General features: G+C 38.9%; 1 protein-coding gene and 1 long non-coding RNA gene across 4 annotated transcripts in view; both read right to left on the bottom strand.

Moving 5' to 3' along the window:
• Stim (stromal interaction molecule) overlaps positions 1-22945 on the bottom strand; it is a 181253-nt gene that overhangs the window by 122238 nt on the left and 36070 nt on the right. For all 3 annotated transcript variants that reach the window (XM_089474772.1, XM_089474771.1, XM_089474773.1), the window contains exon 2: positions 21815-22260. In XM_089474772.1, the coding sequence (XP_089330898.1) occupies positions 21815-22163 (349 nt within the window). In that variant the 5' untranslated portion in view covers positions 22164-22260. The remainder of the gene's footprint in view (positions 1-21814; positions 22261-22945) is intronic.
• Positions 3525-10751, bottom strand: LOC149268273 (uncharacterized). Its single transcript, XR_016271149.1, has 3 exons — positions 9611-10751; positions 9396-9530; positions 3525-9141 (listed from the first exon to the last, which is right to left on the bottom strand). It is a non-coding gene; the product is annotated as an uncharacterized LOC149268273 (long non-coding RNA).

The raw sequence follows: 22945 nt of genomic DNA, 5'->3' as shown, positions 1-22945 counted from the left end.
CAGACAGACAGACGGACAGGGCCAAATCGACTCAGCTCGTCGCCCTGATCAAGAATATATATACTTTGTGGGGTCTGCCACGCCTCATTCTGCCTGTTACATACATTTCAACAAAACCATTATACCCTGATTTCCCATTTTCAATGGGTTCAGGGTATAATACAAAATTAAAGAACTTTAAGCTTACAACAGTCACTTATGGTACTGCATCAGCTCCTTACTTAGCCACTAGAGTTCTTTTAGACATAGCCAATAATTGCGATAATGCAACAATTAAAGAAATAATTAAAACAGATTTTTATATGGACGATCTTATGACAGGCGCTGAATCCATACAGAACTGTAAAGAAATTGTTGAATGTGTTTCCAGTGAACTAGCAAAAGTGGGATTTAATCTGAGAAAGTAGATTTCAAATAAACCAGAAATAATTGAAGAAATAGACAGAAATGGGGAAAATAAGGTGTTAAGCATTGAAGAGAATGAGTCAATAAAAACATTAGGGCTACAGTGGGAACCCCTCAAAGATGAATTTAAATTTAGTTTCACTGACAAAAATATTAAAAAAATAAATAAAAGAACAGTCTTATCAACACTTGCTAAAATATATGATCTCCATTGAACATAATAGGGAAACTGCTTATGCAAAAGCTATGGCTAACGGATAAAAAATGGGATGAAGAACTATCAGGACATCGGTGCATATCAGCGTCTTAAGCGACACCTGCACATCTGAGTAAGCTCACGTAGCCGTGCGCAAGAGAAGTGTTTGTGAGTGAAACGTAGCTAGTGTTGTGCTGTGAACGAGTGGGATAGTAGGAGAGGCCTGTATATCTGAGCGAACCGCCAGAGTTTACACATCGAAATCCTGGCGTTTCCCGAATCGTCCCGGTGAACTACCGTGTTTTAGCACAACACTCTACCAGCCGGAGTGCGTTGAACCAGCGCTCAGTAGGTGTGCTTCGCTAAAGCCAACCAGCGGAGCAGCATAAATTTAAGTGACGTGTAAATTTCAAACTTATTCAGAAAATATACATTTACGCTATAAAACCTAAATCACAAGTGACTAATTAATATCGCAGGGGATTCAACAAATAAATTTGTTGGCACGAATCCACAGTCAGCTGAAACTAGCCCAGCTTAGACTCGGGATAAACCGAAGGTTCGTTACAACTGGCGCCCAACGTGGGGCCCTGCGATAAGAGTTTAATTAGAAATTGTGATTATGGTGCGAGCGTGGGTATATAATCTGAAAAAGGATGAAGTGCTGCGTTATAGTGACGAATTTGGAGTGAGCTGGTCAGGCACACTGGACGTTATGCGGAGGCAGTTTGGCGAGTGGGTTGAGAGGAATGAAGGAAGCATTCCTTACTCACTGAGAATCGCCGAGCTGGGGCGACTGCATGGACACCGTGCCTCACTCAGGGATGAATCAGAGCTTGCGCATGTGGCGCGGCTCTGTGTGCCCTCCACAAGCGCAGCAGCGCGACTGCAGGACATGCGACAGGGTGAGATGAGAGCCACATCCACCCCGCAACCTGAAATAAGGCCACGAGGACTCGGCAGCACAGCCCAAGAATACCCAAAGGTGGCCAAACAAGTGCGAGAGTGGAGCTTCCGCTTTGATGGCACCACAAAGCCTTTGGAGTTCTTGGAGCAGGTGGAGTGGTCGGCGGACACCTATGGCCTGGATCTGGACATGTTCCCGCGGGCGATGCCAGAGCTGCTGAAAGGCATGGCATTAAAATGGTACGTAGCCAACAACCGGCACTGGACGGCGTGGGCGACATTCGTGCGCAGCTTCCAGGAGTTTTTCCTGCCCAGAGGCTATCTGGAGAAGCTGGAGGATGACGTCAAACGCCGGAGACAAATGGTAGATGAGAGCTTCAAGGTCTACATGGTGGAGATGCAGACTCTCATGCGGCCTCTGCGCTACGGAACAGACCGCGAGATGAAGCTCATCTACAACAACAGCCTGCCCGATCTGCGTGCCTACGCCCGCCCATATCAATTCCATAGTCTAGTGGAATTGATGCACCTGGCAGATGAGTTTGAGGAGCTGGAGAGGGACCGCGAGAGGTTGCGGCAACAGCCACGGCCTGGCCGGACACGACTGATGGCCATGGACGACGATGGAGGCGATGTGGAGTATCGCCGCATGGAGGATGAGGCAAAGCCTTCGCCAAGGACAGGCACAGCCGGAGCACGAACACACATCCCGAATCCAGCCAGGGCATGTTGAGTTTGTGGTCAGGAGGGGCACCGCGCTTTTACGTCCCGCAACAAGGCACTGGATTTCTGCTGGCAATGCGGGCGCATTGGAGTGAGAACGTTTGCCTGTTGCCAGTCGGGAAACGAACAGCGGCACCCGCCATCAAGGGGCGAGCGGGAGCAGCAGCCAGGAGCCCCCAGGTATTAATGGGCAGTCTTCAGGACGAAGGCAGCCGGCTGACGGAGATGGTGGCCATTGGAGTCTCACAACAGAGGGCCACGATTGACACGGGAGCCTCGAGCAGCTTCATCAGTGAGAGGCTCGCTGAGAGGCTCGGAGGAGTGGGCGTGGTGCGCGCCACACGGCGGCGCATACGCTTGGCGGACGGCAGTTGCAGTCAGGTGGACTCGCAGCTGGAGACGACGATCAGCCTGGGAAATCAGCAAATCCAGATACCGTTGCTGATCCTGCCAGGAGTGATCGACGATTTGGTGCTAGGCTGGGATTTCTTGGCTAGTATAGGCAGCACACTGGAGTGTGGCGGTTTGGCGCTGAAAATTGGGCCAAGAGATCCCAAGCCCAGCCGCCAACTGGAAGCGAAGTTATGGTGACTACTGATAGTCAAGAACCGCTTCATGTGGATAAGGAGGTGAAGGGCACCAACAGGACCAAAAAGCAACGGTATCTTCGACGCAGGAAAGACATGCGAAATGGGGTAGCAGATGCACTAAAACGGCAGCTTCTTGAGAAAGAGGCGAGCCGCTTGGTCACTAGTAAGGAGACGCCAGCTGGGACAGGATGTCGTTGGCTCAACAAGCTGCGCCAGGGTCTGCGCAAGGCACCACAAAAGTTGCCAGACTATCGCGAAGAGTCTGGAAACTTAACAATTGCTCGGGTGGCCCCTTTTTTTTTTCAAAAAAAAAAAAAGGGGAGTGAATACACAGCGAAGTGTATTGCTTCTCATTTAACAAAAAAAAAAGAAGAAAAAACGGCAAAAATTTTGTTCAAAAATGCATAATTTCGGTTGCGAAACACATCTGTGGCTGGAAAACTACAGTTGCCATCAGGAAAATTACGGTATATGGGTGCGCAACAACAATTTGTTTGAACTGCGCGCGCACGACAGCAAGCAGTGTACAGTACTGCGCCGAAAAACTTAGCTGCCAGTGCATGCGCAATGCACTATGCACAGATACAACAACAAAGCAGTGCATGCACAAGCAGCATTCATATACGGTACATGCGCAACAACAACGCGCGAGTTATCAATATGAGATTGATTTTACAAATATTATGTGTGTAATAAAAGACGTCTTGTTTCGAGTCAAATGAATAATACACTAAACTTTATTCCGTTTTCATGCTGACGACAAGCAGCAGCGAGTATGTATGTATAAGTTGCCACTCGGAGGCTCATACGTGAGCACAAGTAAGTGTGCACATGTATGTGTGTCGCTGTGACCGGCGAGTCACTCATGTACGTATGTGTGTGTGTATAGTGACTGGCGGGTAACTCCTCCCCTCCTAGATTGAAGTGAAGGCCAGAACGAAGATATGGTCTGACTGGAGGCTGAAAGGTTTGAATTGTCCACCATTGACGTTCCTTTTCAGCTGCTTAGGTTCCATGTATAGGTATTTTTTATAGATTTTATCTTTGTTCTAACTTTTTTTACGATATAACGTGTGACAATTAAAGTATACTTTAAACTTGTAACATAACTTACATACAACAATAACGATAACAATAAAAACTCAACTATATTTCAAAATTTTACATAAGTATAACATAACTTTTCTTTCACAACGTAAGTATTGTATTTTATGTATTCAAAAATGTTTTAACTTAAGTATAGTAATTCATGTATTCGAAAAACTTATTTATATATACATATATATATACACATATATATATTTTTTTTTCTTTTTATTTAATTAATATATATATATTTTTTTTTTTTTTTCAATTTAAGTATGGCTATTCCTTTGCAGCCGTATAACAATAACAATTCAATTATTTTTCAAAATTTTACATAAGTATAACATAACTTTTCTTTCGCAACGTAAGTATTGTATTTTATGTATTCAAAAGTTATTATTTTTATATGTATATGTATCTATATATATTTTCTTATCTAGGTATGCGACTAAAGGGTCTTTGGCTTTTTTGTTATGTGTCTTATTTTTTATTTATGAATTTTTTTTATTTTTTGCTGATATGAAAGTAGGTCCCTTGTCTTCTAGTACTTTGTGTATTGTAAAACGAGGTGTTAATTTATTTCTCCTATTTTCTTTTCGAAATACAATTTCGTCTTTGTCAAGTTGTGGTGGGTCAGTCTTGTCTTTGTTTAAGCTAGCTGTGCTTACTGTCTTGTCGGTTAATTGTTGGACTACTTCTGGGTATAACTTTCGTTGATATAAATTTAGTTCTTGTAAGTATTCATGCTCATTGGTAAAGTTAGCTGTTTTATTAAAAATATGCGTTCTGCCTGAAAATAATTCGAATGGCGTATAACCTGTGCTTGAGTGAATGGCATTATTATACGTGGTCAATGCTTCCCACAATATCTCTTCGTGTGTGCAAGGTAGACTATTTTTTTGTTTCAAATCGTATATGATTCTGTAAGTTTCTGTTAGGGATGAGTGAAAACGTTCCACTGTGGAGTTACTTGAAGATTGTTGAAATGACGTTACGTGTCTGATGATATTATATTGTGTACAGAAATCAACAAATATGTTTCCTTGGTCGCAAATTATCTTCTTTGGAATTCCGAAGGTACAAATGAAATGTTTGAGTGATTTAACAACATTAATACAGTTTCTAGCAGTTATGGTGTAACCGGTAGCAAATCTTGATAGCTTGTCAATTATTGTTAATATATATTTATGTCTAATTGAATATATATCCATGTGAATTATATCTAATGGCTTTTGAGGTATTTCGGGTTCTTGAAATGGGACTTTTTGAGGGTGTCTATCGTATTTCATTGTTTGACATATGTCGCAATTATTTATTGTTTGTGTAATTTTTTGTTTCATGTGAGTGAAATATATTGACCGTTTTAAGTGGGCGCATGTTTCGTCGATCCCTCTATGATTATTTCTAAGGTGATATTCTCTAATTTCTTTTTGTTGATCGTCAAGTGTTATAATGTCTCTCAGAAATTCTGTGCATCTTAAAATCTTGTAGAGTTGACTATGAGCAAAATATTTTGAATACACTTGTTGCACTATGTTAAATATTGTGTCTGTTGCAAGTATTGCGCAAGTTTTGTTTGTTTTTAAAACAGATTTCAAAAGTTTCGTCATTAACTCTTCGTTGAAATTGGGTTCATAAATGGTACGCCTAATTTTGTTTTTGAAGGGCACTTCCACTTTAATATTTGATTGATCAGCTTCTTTAAAAATAATTTGTATATTAAAGTCATTAAGTGGTTTTTCAGAAATGAATATTCCTTGTTCCCAATTTTCTTGTGCAGAATGTATAGTTTCTCCATAGGTTGCATTACGTGATCTATTCTCTCCTATATTTACGTCTATTTCTGTTCTACTCAAAGCATCTGCGATCACATTTTGCGACCCTTTTTTATATATAATCTCGTAATCGTATTCCAACAGTCTTAATTTCCACCTTACTAATTTTGAATTAGGTTCCTTAAAACTCATTAACCAAGTTAGAGGTTTGTGGTCTGTTACGATTTTAAACTTTTGGCCGAAAAGATAGGGGCGGAAGTGTTTTATTGCCCAAATTATGGCAAGCATCTCTTTTTCAACCGTAGAATAGTTTGATTCAGTATCTGATAAGGTTCTGCTAGCAAAAGACACAGGCCTGTCTGATCCCAGTGTCCCTTGGGATAATACTGCCCCTAAAGCGAAATCACTAGCATCCGTTGTTAATATAAACGGCTAAGTAAAATCTCCTGATATAGGGTCGTTACATAAAAGAGACTTGCAAGTTTCAAATGTTGATTGAAATTCTTCATCTATAACAACTTTATTTTTTCCTTTTAATTGTTTAGTTAGGGGTTTAGTTATTTTGGCAAAGTCTTTAATGAATTTTCTGTAATAACCCATTAACCCCAAGAAGGATTTGATTTGTTTTTGGGTCTTTGGTAGAGGAAATTTCTTTATTGCTTCAATTTTGGATGGGTTTGGTTTTATGCCCTCTGAGCTTACAACATGCCCTAAATACTCAATTTCTTTTCTTAAGAACTCGGACTTATTTATTTGCAACTTTAAGTTTGCTGCTCTAATTTTTGTAAAAACATTTCTCAAATGTTGAATGTGCTCTTGTAATGAAGAGGAAAATATAATAATATCGTCTAAATATATCAGACAATATATACCAAGTATATCTCCAAACAAGGAGTCCATTACCCTTTGGAAAGTTGCCGGGGCGTTAGTAAGGCCGAACGGCATTCGTACAAACTCGTAATGCCCCCCTTCTGCTGAAAATGCTGTTTTTGGAATGTCCTTTTTATACATCTCGATTTGGTGGTACCCACTGGCTAAATCTAGTAATGAAAAGTATTTAGCTTTTCCCAATTTGTCTAAAACATCATTAATTATTGGCATGGGATATTTATCCTTAATAGTTTTTTCATTTAGTTTCCTATAATCTACCACTAACCTCCACCTTCTTTGTCCTGTTGAATCTAATTTCTTTTGAACTAACCATACAGGTGCACTCCAGGGGGAATGACTATGTCTGATAACCATATCTATACGGTCTTGTGTAGAGGGGAATGTCATCCGTGGTAGGAATTTTATGTTTCACACTATTTGTGAATGTTAATGGGTTTCTATCGTCGTAAAATATTTCGGCAAATTCTAGACAGAGTTTTTTTAGAGATTCGATTTCCTCAGTGTTTAATTGGTTAATTCTTATTTTTTCTTGAAAATTAAAAGAGGTTGTTACTGTATTTGAGGCGTTTTGAAAAGCCAAATTCACTTCGATGTATTGCTCTTCTATGTATGGAGTTACTAATAACGGTTGATCGAAATAAACGACTTTTTCCGTATCTGCGTAGTTAGTAATCTCCATTATGCTGAAATTGTCTTTTGCCGAGTATAGACCCTTTGAAATAACTAATTCGTTACCTAGTCGAATTTCTGGGCAATAGAAAACTCCCTCCTTTAAACTCACAGGTATTTGAATCGTACATCTTGTTGCCTCTTCAATCACCTGTCTTTTGCCTGTTATATTTTCTTTTGTGTGTATAACCAATTGCGCATTGGGTGTTTGTAAAATGAATTTATCTACATCGACCTTTGCTCGTAATTGTTTCAATATATCAATGCCGATAAGACCATCAAAAAATGAGTGAAATTTGAATAGCAAAAAATTAAATGTTCCTTGTTGTTGAAACTCATCAAATATTTTCAATGTGCAGGCTAAATCTAATGTGTGTGAGTTTACTATTGTTTTTATTATTTTTGGTTCATTTAGTCTTATATGGTGTTCTGGTGCCACAAATAAAGGGTCAATAAAAGATACTGTAGATCCTGTATCAATCAAAAATTTCAATTGTTTATTAAATATAGACTCTATCAAGATATAAGGTAGGTCAGTTCCATGCCTGTCCCTTGTTATGTACCCTGGTTGGTTATTGAGGCTGCTAATTGAAAATTTTCGTCATCATTAATGCTATGTATTTCTTCCTGGTTATTGTTATTTTTCTTTCCCTGGTCTCTAGACATGAATGATTTATAAGACTGTTTAGAAAATTTAGTATTTCTGGATTGTCCACTGTAGTTTTCTCTGTTATTACGTTTAAACTGTCTGTTCTGTTGCTCTCTATTAATGTTATCATGGCTGTACGGGTTATTACTGTAATTAGTTTTTTCTCCGATTTGTTGCTTTTGTGATCTATTTGACTCACGACCTGTAAAACTATTTTTAAATTTAATTGAATTTTTATTAGTTTGACTCCAGAATCTAGCTTGTCTTTGATTTTTAAAAATTTCTTTTTCAGCTTTTGCTAGTTCATAGGCTGTAATAACATCTATTGGGTTTCTTCCTCGGATACTAGGCCCTAATGGTCCCCGTAGTCCTCTTAGGAATGTGGCTAAGCATTGTTTTATAAAAAAGTCTTTTTTTGTTTCTCGCACTGTTGGGTTACCTTCTTTTTCGTTAACAATGTTTATTAAAGTTCGCTGCAAGCTGGTAACCTTTTCGTAAAGAATTTCTACTGGGTGACTCTGTGTTGTTAAAATACCTAGTTCAGCAATTAAATCAGATTCTGTCCTTTTGTCCGAAAAGTGTCTTACTAGTGTATTTTTGATATCGTTCCAATTTAATTTGACTCCTGTTTGATATAAAGTTTCGTGGGCTTTCCCTTGTATTTTGTTCCTAATTGCTCTTAAAATAAATAACCCTGTAGGAGTTTGCTCTGAACCTTTTATAAACAAGAGTATTTCCTCGACGTTTGAAATGAACTCTCCTAATTCTTCTGTATTTCCTTCATAAATGGGCATTGTCTTTATAAGATCCGCTATATTGAAACTACCTGTTATATTATGTTTATCTGAATTAGGTTCTTGAGCCGGTGGTATGTGTTCATCCAGTGACTCATTAAAAATCGGCGATTCTTCCCTGTCTTCTGTGTTAGCAGTGCGCCTTGCACTTCTTGTTGTTGTTGTTTTTGGCATGATGTGTCTGATTTTATGCGTATGTATGTGTGTGTAATGAATATATATAATAATAATGCGTATTGGAATATGTGGATGTCTATGCTATGCGTTTCTTATTTTATATTCGATATTACTTATTGTAGATACTTAAGTGGGGTAGTAGGTACGGTATATGTTATCCCTGTATGGTATCCATCCACTTGTAGCGCAACGATGAATTTGGGCTATAGCGTGACAATGAATTTGGGCTGTAGTTGTTGCGTTTCTGTTATTGTCTCTTCTTCTCTTTGCTTTTCTTGCTCTGTGAATAGTATTATTGTTATTATTATTATCATTATTATTATTATTACTATTATTATTATATTTTTGTATAATTTAAATTGTATTCTTGTTTTGTTTCACAACTGTGCTGAAGCGAGGTATGATTCTTGCGCGTTGCAGTTATCATACCTAAGGGCGGACAGACATCAGTCATGTTTTGTAACATACCTATGTACATATGTACATTTGGTTTTGTATAATACAAAGGTTACACACACATTTGTTCTTACTTACTTGAGTATTGTGTGATATTTTAAATTTTGTTTATTTTATTTTATTTGTTTCCTCTTCTCTATTTTTTTTTATACAATTGAAGTTGCCCAGGATCCTTGCTCGATGCAGTGATCTTGTTCAGACATCAAGGTTGTACTGTCGGGAATTGAAATTGGTTTAATTTCATAATATTTATTCCATATATAGGTTTTGCACTTTTATATATTTTAATTCACCTTTTCAATTTCACCATTTAATAAACTTGAACTTGTCCAAGATCCTTGCTCGATGCAGTGATCTTGTCCAAACACCACCAAGTCTTTTTTTTTTTTTTTTTTTTTTTTTTTTTCACTTTGCTTTGCTAATGAAGATGCTTCGGTATTGTTCGTTTTGATGTTTCTCTCTTGTTTATTAATATTTAGTTTGTTCAAAATCCTTCTAATGCACTGTTTTCGTAAACTTTTTGTTTTTTGTCTTTAATGAGCAGCGAGGTCCACACGCAACGAGATTCAAAATTGAAATGATTTCGTCGCTGTCGTCAAAGTAACGCAGTGGTGGCAAAAGATGATGAAATAATACAATTCTATGAAAATACGCAGTACTTGTGCATCGACGCGTTGCGACGAAGCTGGACTATTGCGATTCTTGTAAAATTTTTGTGCAGCGACGATTAGTGGCGCCTTTATGTCGCGACGTCGGTGGCGTGTTGGTGTCGCTCTAATAGCGAAATTACGCAGTGTAGTCAAATTTAGCTTTGACAATGCATGGGTGTATATGTATGTATTTAACAAGAATTTCTGAATTCGAGGAATAGAATTATACATACATATGTACACAAATATGTAAATAGTTCAAGTAAAATTTACTAAGATGAAATATGTAGATATGTACATATGTAATTCTGCTGAAAACTTTGGTATATGTACATGTATATACATGTTTAATTGTCAATCAAAATAATGGTAATCATAATATAATGCTCAGATCGTAAATATATTTAATATACATACATCCATATGTATGTATACATACATAAATGTACAATGTTACTTTGTTTGTTTGTCTTGTTCGCTCTGTCCGATACAGTAGGTTCGATCACTAAATACATTAATGATCTCTAGCACGATCAGACAGCAATTTATGCAATATATACATGTATGTATGTACCTACATACATACATGTATATGTATGCAGTTACATATAATTGCTAACAAATGTTACCTGCATACATGTACGCACATAAATATGCACATGCACATATTTCTATTTATATACACCTATATTATTATTATTATTATCATTATTATATATATACATATATATTTTTTGTTATATATATATATAAGTATATGTAATTGTAATCTATTTATTAATAATAAATATACTTATGCTTTGTAATATTTTATAAAGTAGGTTCCTTCGGGGCTCTTCTTCTTGTCCCTGAAGTCTTTAGGCTGCGCCAGTTATCAATATGAGATTGATTTTACAAATATTATGTGTGAAATAAAAGACGTCTTGTTTCGAGTCAAATGAATAATACACTAAACTTTATTCCGTTTTCATGCTGACGACAAGCAGCAGCGAGTATGTATGTATAAGTTGCCACTCGGAGGCTCATACGTGAGCACAAGTAAGTGTGCACATGTATGTGTGTCGCTGTGACCGGCGAGTCACTCATGTACGTATGTGTGTGTGTATAGTGACTGGCGGGTAACTCGCGCAGCTGAAGTTATGTATTTGTTCTAGCGAAAGCGAATAGCGGAAAAACAACAACAAGCCGCACGCATTCCAGGCGAAAGAATTTCTGCACACACACACAGCGAAGCGAGAGCAAGCGAGCGTAGGCAAGGGTTAAGGGCCTACGTCGGCTGCTCAGTGATCGCTAGCGCACGAAGCGGCACGAAGATGTCAAAGCGAGCGACATCTAAAACCGCCAACAACAAAATGTACAGAGACAAGTAAAACAGCCAACAACAAAGCGACAGAAACATATAAAACGGCCAACAACAATGCAACGCAGCAGAAGAGCTTGCATTTGGTTATTCGGCCACCGAAGGGCTATGTATGCGTGTGCCGATGGGAGTGTGGGAAAAACGGTATCTGGGCGATACCGTAGCCTGCCTGGAATTCAGCCATAAAGCAGGGAAAGCTAGAGTGGGCTGAACAGAGGACACGGAGCCGTTATATGCTGCCGCCTACGCAGACGACGACGCGGCAGCAGAGGGTATAAATGGGCATGTTGGCACCGGGTCGGTCTTCTTGTGGATGAGTTACCAGAGTGGACCGACGGCGCTCGAGTGCAGTGTGTCGAGTGAAGTGTTCCAAGTGAAGACGAGGAGCATGCAGGCATATTTTTGGGTTGCCCATTTGGGAGATTGGTTCGCCATCGATGCCTGCCACGCGACGAATCCAACCGGTTGTCTGTGCTGGGGCGTAGGCGCGTTTTGTTGGCCGATCCTCGCGCACTGGCCAGCGACTTTGCTGGAGCTGTGCGCGAATGAGGAGTGAGCCGCAAAATAGCAGCCGGCGTCAAAGTTCGACACCGGTGGCAGTTGCGAACGACATCGATGTGGCCAGCTCCCAACAGCAATCCTAGAATGTGTCTGCAGTGCCGCAACAGAGACATAGCAGCATCCTGGAGGGCAGCTGCTAACATGGACGACGAAGGAGATGGTGAGGCAGGTGGCCGCAGCACGGGTGCCAAAGCCACCAGGGACTGCAGAACCAACAGGTGAGTTGTGCAGGAGCGTCCGGCGTGGGCAGAGGCAGCGGCGGCCCATCATGTATGCGGGGCATGCAGTCGGCATGTGGCTGCTTGCTTGGAGAGTGTGGCTACAGACGCCTGCCACGCAGATGGCTCCACCGGCTGTGGGTCTTCAGGTGTCGGAAAAGCTTGGCAACCGATCCTCGCGCACTGGCCAGCGAATTTGCTGGAGCTGTGCGCGAAAGAGGAGGGGCCAACAAGCGTACCGACACCAAAGACTTGACACCGGTGTCCATTTGCGAACGACGTCTGTGGCCCGATCTCCTAGCAGCAGTACGCGGAATGAGTGGAATGCAGTGCCCCATCGGAGCATCCCCAAGGGTCCAAAGAACAGCAGAAACCAGCAGAGAGACGTCTCCAGCGGCGACGGACAACATGCGCCAACGGCATGAAATGGCCATTGCCGTGCGCGCGTGCGCCAATGCCACCGGGGGCTGCAAAACCGAGAGGCGAGTTTTGCAGCAGCGCCCGGCGTGGGCATTGGCAGCGGCAGGCCAACAGGTCAAGGAGCATGGAGGAAAAGATGCCCAGCCTGAAAATAATATTTTTATTAAAATGTTATGGAGACATAAAAATATTAACGCCATTCACTTACCGGCAGAATAGCATTGCCAGCGGTAAGGGAAAAATGCAGCTGATAACATTAACAGAGCGTTAACAGCGATCAGCGCAGAATGGAGCATCGAGGGATCGAGCGACGAAAAACGGAGCAGCGCAGCGGAGCCAAAGTTCAAACTCGATGGTCTCGTGTTTTTCCGAAGGAAGAGGGGAGTGTGAGGAGCAATATAGGTATGCACGTATTTATGTATATGAACGTACGTATTTTCTGTGCGTTTATATGCATATACGTGCATATACATGTTGCTCCACACAGCGACGCGAATACTGTAGGAGCGACCCTCGCACTGGAAAGGGAGTCAAAGTCCTGTTAGAGGCGGTCTCTTTCGCTCCTACAGATTCAGCAATGGGTTCGCGTCGGACGCACGACGATCATCGGTGACCGTTGGCCGAGGTGCCGTTCGGGTGGGGTGATAGCAGTGGAGATTTTCACTCGCATGGCAACAACGGTACTTCAGCCAATGGGAGGCTGCCACGCGATTTGGCGGGAAAGTGGCGTCACCCAGATCACGCCACTTTACCGTTTTTATGGGCACGAGCGGCAGAAAGGCCCCGCTCCAGAGCCGAACAGGCCCCGTTACCACATGAAGCAGGGCCTGTGGCTGGGGTATAAAAGGCCACCAGCAGCTCCATACGGGGGTCGAAACTATAGGGAAGAGAAGATATAAAGTGAAAGTCGAAGTGCGTGAAGAAAGTGCCAAAGTCAAGTGAAAGTCAACGCGAGTGGTAAATCAGGACTCCCAGGACATCGTGGGAACAGCAAGGACATCATGGGAACAGCAAGGACATCCAGAGGGAATCCTTGCGGATCATCAGCGGCACCGATCAGGACATCGGTGCATATCAGCGGCTTAAGCGACACCTGCACATCTGAGTAAGCTCACGTAGCCGTGCGCAAGAGAAGTGTTTGCGAGTGAAACGTAGCTAGTGTTGTGCTGTGAACGAGTGGGATAGTAGGAGAGACCTGTATATCTGAGCGAACCGCCAGAGTTTACAAATCGAAATCTTGGCGTTTCCCGAATCGTCCCGGTGAACTAGCGTGTTTTAGCACAACACTCTCCCAGCCGGAGTGCGTTGAACCAGCGCTCAGTAGGTGTGCTTCGCTAAAGCCAACCAGCGGAGCAGCATAAATTTAAGTGAAATATTTACAAAATAAGAGTAAAATAATTAGTTTGAATCCATTTTTAGATGAGAAGGGAATACTTCGAGTAGGAGGAAGATTGGAGAAAGAAACTATATTATAAGGAAATATTGGATAATTGGACTCAGAAACTGTCTAAAGAAATACTTACGTAATTGTATTACATGCACTAGATATAATCATACACCCACACAACAAATAATGGCAAATCTCCCTATGAATAGAATTACAATGTCATACCCATTCCTGAATACGGGAATAGACTATGCAGGGCCCTATTATATGAAATGTTCTAAGTATCGTGGACAAAAAATGTATAAAGGGTACATAGCATTATTTGTGTGCATGGCAACAAAAGCTATACACTTAAAAGCAGTTAGTGACTTAACGTCAGACGCATTTTTAGCTGCAATGAAAAAATTTATTGCAAGGAAAAAAATACTTAAACATATATTCTGATAACGGTACAAATTTTGTATGAGCAGCTAAAAAACTAGAGAAAGAATTTAAGAAAACAATTCAAGAAAATACAAAAATTTCTTCAATGTTAGAAAAAGAGCAAATAAAGTGGCATTTTATCCCGGCGGCAAGCCCTCACTTTGGAGGAATTTGGGAAACGGGAGTAAAGTCAGTAAAATATCATTTAAAAAGAGTATTAGGAAATAGTAATTTAACCTTTGAAGAAATGACAACACTATTATGTCAGATTGAAGCAGTCTTAAACTCCAGACCTCTATATACTACAGGGGATGATATCGATAATATCGAAGTACTAACTCCAGGCCATTTTTTAATAGGTAGACCCACAGTAAGTGAAGTGGAGTCAACAGGAGAAGAAAAAATAGGAAACCTAGATAGATGGAAACTGATCCAAAAAATGAGAAGAGATTTTTGGAATAAGTGGGAAAATTACTATTACCCTTCAGCAAAGAAATAAATGGAAAAAAATGCCCGATTTAGAAGAAGGGCAAATAGTATTAATAGGATTAATAGGATGAAAATTGTCACCCTGCTAGATGGCTACTAGGGATAATACAAGAAGTTCACAAAGGCCAAGACAATAAAGTTAGAGTCGTAAAAATTAAATCTCAAGAAGGGTTAGTTACACGACCAATCAATAAAGTATATCAGCTGGGTGAATTAAAAAATAAATACTCAGACCTAAGAAGCACAAGACAATCTAGTAAAGGGAAAGGAGGATCAAGACTAAAAGTACTAATGACAATGCTAACTTTAGCTCTTATCTGTCAGGTATCAAGTGCAGAAGTAACGAAAAGCAACAAGATAACAATTTCAAAATTAGGTAACAACTCGGCAATCTATTTGGATCCAATGGGTGAAATAGAAATAGTAACCTCATCTCAAAATATGAATCTAGGTTATAGTAAATAATTAGATCCCATAATTATTTACTATAACCTAGATTCATATTTTGACATGTTAAAGAAAGGGAGTGAATTAGAAGGGAAAATGAGAGCAGTGTGTACGAAACTACAGAGTTTCGAGGACCAATGTAATATAATACTAAATAACACAAAAAGACGAATAGCAGAATTAGAAGATAATAACAAACAATTTATACTACAAAATAAACCAAGAACCAAACGTGCACCTTTCGAATTCATGGGCTCATTATACCACCTGCTATTTGAGATAATGGATGCAGACGATCGAGAACAAATGGAAGAAAACATGGTCAGTTTATTAGACAACCAACAAAACATAAAACAAGTAAGATGACTCTAGTCGAGGCTGCTCGACTAGGAGATACCCTGAATCCTCTAATCTGATATTCTAATCATTCTGCACTTCTTTTGGACACACATACATACGCACGCACGTATTAGAACGCACTCTGCTAACTGCGCAGTAGGCAGGGACTGCGCTTGGGCTGCGCTGTACTTGAAATACGCCTTTTACAAAGGTGAGGGTGAGGGGGTGGAAATAGTGGTGGGGGGTAAATTTCACCAAAAACCGAAATTATATAAAATACATATATGATATGCGCGTGATTTGATTTCAAGTCTCTAGCTCTTATATCTTCTGAAATCGACGCGTTCATACATACGGACGGACGGACGGACAGACAGACGGACAGGGCCAAATCAATGGGTTCAGGGTATAAAAAATTGAGTGAGAAACAGACATCAATAATAGATTCCACAGCAAATATACTCAAAATAACCACGGAGGAAATCAATATTCATTTCAATGACATGAATATACGTATAAACAATATGACAGAATTGCTAAAAGAATCTTATTATATGTATAAGGAAGCAATTAATTTCTTTATGACATATAACAAATCAATTAAATTCCTTAATCGAAGAATGTGACAAGATTCAAACAGGGGTAATAAATATGCTAATTGATATAAATCATAGCAGATTGAGCCCGGTGATATTGAAGCCTTACCAATTTGGGGAAGAAATAGCCAAGATAAAAGAAAGTTTGTCCGAGAATTAAGTCCTACCAGGGAAAAGGACAGGTACGGAGCTAAACGAAATATATCAATTACTTACAACGAAAGGAACCTTCATAGACAACAATATAATAATTAACGCTAAGATTCCGCTATTCAGCAGATATCCATCTCATTTATATAAGGTTATCCCAACACCAGTCTACAATGACGACCAAATGATAATGGTACACCAAAGAACAGAATATTTAGTATATAACTTCGAAATCGATTCTTACCACTTAATGGCTGGAGCCACATTAAACAAATGCAAAAAATGGCAACCAAACAAGCTCATATGTGAAGGTAACTGGCCCTGGGATAATGCCAACGATAACAGCTGCGAAATATCACCATTTAAGCCAAACCGACCGGCAAACTGTATTTATCAAACATTAGTTCATTCAAAAACATCCTGGGTTGAATTGGAAGGTAAAAGTAGTTACCAGAACAGGGTGTGTCATCACATATCAGGTCATGCGTCTATGTTAATAAGTATTTTTATTGCATTAATATTAATCATATATACAATAAGAAAATGTAATGTAAAGAGGCGATTAAAAGCTATATAAAAGCTATAACATTTCCTGGTCCCATATAATTTGAAAAAAAAAAATAATAATAATAAAAAAAAAAAAAATATATATATATATATATATATATATATACATACACTGCGCGTCATCAGGTTAGCGCCCCCCTTTACACTCAACCACAAAGCTAATTAAAATCTAAGCCATCAGAGCTCCATTTTTGAAATTTTTTTACATTACTCCATTTATTTCTCTTTAAAATACAAAAAGAATGGCTACTGTAACAATATGGATTATTTTTAAATAATTTTTTTTGTAAAATGTACAAAAAACATGTAACAAAAATTTGGTCATCAGATTAGCGCCCCCTGCGCTAAATTCAATTTATTTAAGTAAATGACCAAAAATAACACCTGTATTTTAAGCTATTATTATTTTTAAGTAATATTAGTAGTACGCAGTGCCGTTTTTTGTTTGAAATTACTTCAAAAATTCGATTAGGAATGGAATTATAAAGTCGTTCAATATTATTCAAGGATATGGTTCACCAAGCGTGTTTAGTACCTTCGATAAACTCTGCCCCTGTCTTTGTACTATAATGCTTTCCGGACTCATATCCTTTCCTGACCAACCATCCCCAGACGTTTCCAATGATATTAAGGTCGAGTGAGTATGGTGGCCACTCCATGAGATCAATTTTTTGGCCCTGAATCCAGGACTTCACGGATCGGGCGGTCTGAATTGGAGCATTATCATGCTGGAAAATCTAATGCCGGTTTTCAGACAGGTCATAGAAATGCGGAACAGCAGTTTTAAACACGATATCATAGTCCTATGCATTCATGCGCGATGTCAAAAATTGAAGCTTGCAAGTGCTGTAGTAAGATATTGATACCTACACCAATGCCATAGTTTTTATACCCTGAACCCATTGAAAATGGGAAATCAGGGTATAATGGTTTTGTTGAAATGTATGTAACAGGCAGAAGGAGGCGTGGCAGACCCCACAAAGTATACATATTCTTGATCAGGGCGACGAGCTGAGTCGATTTGGCCCTGTCCGTCTGTCTGTCTGTCCGTCTGTCCGTATGTTTGAACGCGTCGATTTCCGAAGATATAAGAGCTAGAGACTTGATTTTTTTTTTTAAATGACCGTTTATACAGCGCGGACGTCAAGTTTGCTTTTAAAATTCGATAAATCATCCCGTTATGTTTTTATCGAGTAAAAACATTCAAGTTCAAATCAGATGCCACTATAGCTAATTGTGAATGATTTTTCTTTTTTTTAAATTTCTCAAATATTCAATATAATATGTAGATCATATGCCGAAAGTTTCATTAAATTCCGTTCAGTCAAAAATTAATAAAAAAAAAATAATCAAATATTTGGCAATTAACAAACGCACGTGCAGCAGCTACAACAAAAACATTCGTTGAATCACATCAGCTGTTAGTTTCGTTTAGATTTGGTAGATGGCGCAGCAGCAGTGAATCTATTTAAGTTTTGCCAGCACCACTAGCAGGAGTGGGGTGGCCTAGTGTGTTAGCTGCATGACGCTCGATCGAGAAGACGCGGTTCGAGTCCCGGTCGATGCAGCTGATGTTAATTTTTTTTTTAATTGTCTCAAAATATTTTTATATTTTCATAAATGAGTTTTCTATTTAATTTATATTTTTAAATACACCGAAATTGAAATTTTAACTATACTTTATGTGAGTTTTTAATAGTTTGGTTATTCTAGCAGATTCTTAGAATCACATCAGCAGTTAGTTTGGTTTAGTTTTGGTAGATGGCGCTGCAGCAGTGAATCTATTTGAGTTTTGCCAGCGCCACTAGCAGGAGTGAGGTGGCCTAGTGTGTTAGCTGCATGACGCTCGATCGAGAAGTCGCGGTTCGAATCCCAATCGATGCAAGTGATGTTAGTTTTTTTTAATTGTTTCAAAATATTTTTATATTTTATTAAATGAGTTTGGTATTTTATTTATATTTTTAAATACATCGAAATTGAAATTTCAGCCATACTAAATGGGCATTTTTATTTGTTGGGTTCAGGGTAGTATCTAGTCGAGCACTCTCGACTAGAATTTTCTTACTTGTTTCCATAGTTTTCCCTATTTGTAAGAAAATTGCCACTTAGTTTTCTGTTTTTTCCTGTTTTTTCAGCAATTTTATGGTTACATAGTCTAGACTCAAAGTATGCCTCAATCTTCAAAGATAAAACTTTTTCTTTACCCATACTATAAATATATTGAATACTTTGAGCTTCACAAAAAATTTGGTGAGTGTAATTGCCAAAATAAGCAAGATAATTACAATTGCATTTGGGGGCGGCGCTAATCTGATGACGCAAAATAAGTGCACACATTTCTTGCGAAAATAGAGAAGAATAGAAAATACAACATAACGGGTTTCCACTCGCGCTTTTTTTTGGTATGAGAGACATCTTATATGATGATAATGAAATAAAAAAAAAAAACAAGGAGTTGCGTGCAATAGGCAAAGAGAAAAACGTAAAAGAAAATGAGTGTAAGAGGGGCCGCTAACCTCATGACGCGAAGTGTATATATTCGATAACCTTCGAGAAATCAAACTAATAAAATTAAAACAAGTAAGAAAGCTCTAGTCGAGACTGCTCGACTACGAGATCCCCTGAACCCTTGGAGCAATAGATATTTCAATAATTTTTCGCGTCTTTCAGCTTACAGAAGAAACACGCACACACACACACACACACAGGCACGTACGCACACACAGGCACACATACACACACACGCATACAGACACACATACACACACACACGCATACACACACAAACGCATACACACACACACATACACACACACATACACAAACACATACACAAACACATACACAAACACATACACACACAAGCACCCACGCATAAACACGCATGGGCTGTAGTGTGCGCTTACTATGAGAACTTAATTGCTTAATAACTTTTTTTGTGGACGTACGATCTACATGAAACTTTTAGATTATGATTATAACATGAATATGCATGTAATTGCCAAAGCACAAGTCTCTAGTACTTGAAATACGCTTTTTACAAAAGTGAGGGTGAGGGGGTGAATTTAGAGGTGGGGGGTTAATTTTGACAAAAACCGAAATTGTATAAATTGCATATAAGCATACATTAAAAATTTGGAGACTCTAGCAATAAAGGTGTAGAAGATATAATTTTATAACTGGTTTTCGATAAGGTTTTTTATCGATAAAAAAAGATCGGGATGAGTTATCGAATTTTAATGATAAACTTGATATGCGCGCTGTAATTACGGACATTTTAAAAAAAATTTGAAGTCTCTAGCTCTTATATCTTCTGAAATCGACGCGTTCATACATACGGACAGACGGACAGACGGACAGACGGACGGACGGACAGACGGACAGACGGACAGACAGACGGACAGGGCCAAATCAACTCAGCTCGTCGCCCTGATCAAGAATGTATATACTTTGTGGGGTCTGCCACGCCTCCTTCTCCCTGTTACATACATTTCAACAAAACCATTATACCCTGATTTCCCATTGAAAATGGGTTCAGGGTATAAAAAAAAAAAACAAATATATTTTTGGCCCCTCTGGCAGAATGTTGAAAACATGTCAATACTGGACGATCTGCGAGTCATCGAACAAAAAATAAACATTTTTTTCAGCCACTACATTTTTGGGCCCCTGGCAGAATGTTCAAACATGAACATACATAATAATAACAAATAAGAAAGCTCTAGTCGAGACTGCTCGACTACAAGATCCCCTGAACCCTTGGAGCAATAGCTTTTTCAATTATTTTTCGTGTCTTTCTACTTATACAAGACACACGCACACACACACACACACACACACACGCACACACACACTAGCATACATACACACACACACATACACGCACACAAGCACCCACGCCTAAACACGCATGGGCTGCAGTGTGCGCTTACTATGAGAACTTAATTGTTTAATAACTTTTTATAATTAATAAATAATTATATATATATAATTTTATAACGGGTTTTCGATAAGGTTTTTTATCGATAAAAAAGGTCGGGATGAGTTATCGATTTTTAATGATAAACTCGATATCTGCGCTGTAATTACGAACATTTAAAAAAAAAAATTGAAGTCTCTAGCTCTTATATCTTCGGAAATCGACGCGTTCAAACATACGGACAGACGGACAGGGCCAAATCAACTCACTTCGTCGCCCTGATCAAGAATATATATACGCCTCCTTCTGCCTGTTACATACATTTCAACAAAACCATTATACCCTGATTTCCCATTCAAAATGGGTTCGGGGTATAATAAAACAAGTAAGAAAGTTCTAGTGGAGAGTGCCCGACTACGAGATCCCCTGAACCCTTCGGGTTAATATTTCAATAAATAATTTATATTTATATTTACAATTTTTTAATCGATAACAAAATAACGGGGCAAGCAATCGATATTTAAAGCAAAACTCGATATGCGCGTGCTATACACGGACCTAGGAAAAAAATTTCAAGTCTCTAGCTCTTATATATTTTGACATCGACGCGTTCAATCATACGGACAGACGGACGGAGCGACAGAGCTAAATCGGCTCAGCTCGTCACTCTGACTATGAATATATATACTTTATGGGGTCTGCCACGCCTCCTTCTGCCTGTTTCATACATTTAACAAACCATTATACCCTAATTTCCCATTTTCAATTGATTAGCGTATAAAAAAAACCGGTGGTTGAGTAAATACTTTTGACTTGGACACTACACACGAAGAATATCCTTCAGCATGGAGAAATCGGTAAACTTAGTCCAAATTTAGTAAATTTATACAATATATGCACATATCATACAGATTGAATAAAATGTAAGAACAAAAAATTCCTCATATATTTTGATGAAAGAATAAACTTACTGTATTCGTTGCTAACCGCCTGGGACATAGCTTCGCTTAGAAGATTGAATGAACTTCTATGATGTTGTTGATCACTATTTAAAATATTTTCCCCACTTCCTGCATTAGACAACGAAGTAACAACATTCATCATTTGCAATGATCCCGAAGGTGCCGGGGTTGTTTCTATAGGCATGGAAGATGTTCTTATAGGCATGCTGAGTAATTTTCCATTTACTGTGTTATGATGATGATTTGAAGTTTTTTCGGCTTCTACAGTACTTCCAGTTACACTGCATACCAGACAATCGGTAATGGATGAGTTGTACAATAGAATAAGTAGACAGCTCCAAATAGATTTATTACGCATATTAAATGATTTTTGCGCTTTCAATTACTCAACTTGAGTCAAATTATTCAGTTATTTGTTATCCTTTTTTGTATGGGACCAGCGAATAGTTTAAATTCTGTGAATAAAAGAAAATGAAGGTTTACTACATGCTATATAACAGTCAAGATAATCAACGTAAAAACCAAAAATAAATTTCAAGAATAGCAGCTGTAAGTAACGAGGAAGCCGCAGTAGCAACTGCACTCGCGGCATAAGAGAAAAGATCCAATGCGAAATTTCAGGACATTAACACAATTCAATTTATCACTGTTATACTCATTTTGGCATAGTTCTTAGCCAAACATCGGTAAACAATTTAGAATATTTAATGCTAAAGTTATGTTCAACTCTTCTGCCATGTTAATTAATAAAATTATCTTGCATCCACAAACAATCAACTAAAAAACTACTAACCAACTGGGAAAATAGATTTCCGGATAGAGGATGTTTGATATTTTTCCGGACGAAGACAAACGACCCGTTTACCTAATCAAGCAAGAAATATCAATGCTTCGCCAGGGAAATGTGACTTTGCTGCATTATTAAGACGTGGTAGAAATAAAATTGACTCTGCTCACAAACAAAACTATAATAAATAAACACTATATAACTTAAAATCACTGTGGCTACATCGTTCAACAAAAATATATAGCGGATTTTCTTCGTAATACACAAAGGAAAAAGGAAGTCGTTAAGCGACGTACGTTTGACCGTTCTCCGAAGTAATTAGAAGGAAGGCAATAGTTCGAGCAAAGATACTA

Source organism: Drosophila arizonae, chromosome X (genome assembly GCF_054131065.1).
Source record: "Drosophila arizonae isolate 15081-1271.41 chromosome X, UAZ_ARI_1.0, whole genome shotgun sequence".
In the NCBI taxonomy this organism is placed as follows: domain Eukaryota; kingdom Metazoa; phylum Arthropoda; class Insecta; order Diptera; family Drosophilidae; genus Drosophila; species Drosophila arizonae.
This window is presented reverse-complemented; position numbering and strand designations above follow the sequence as displayed.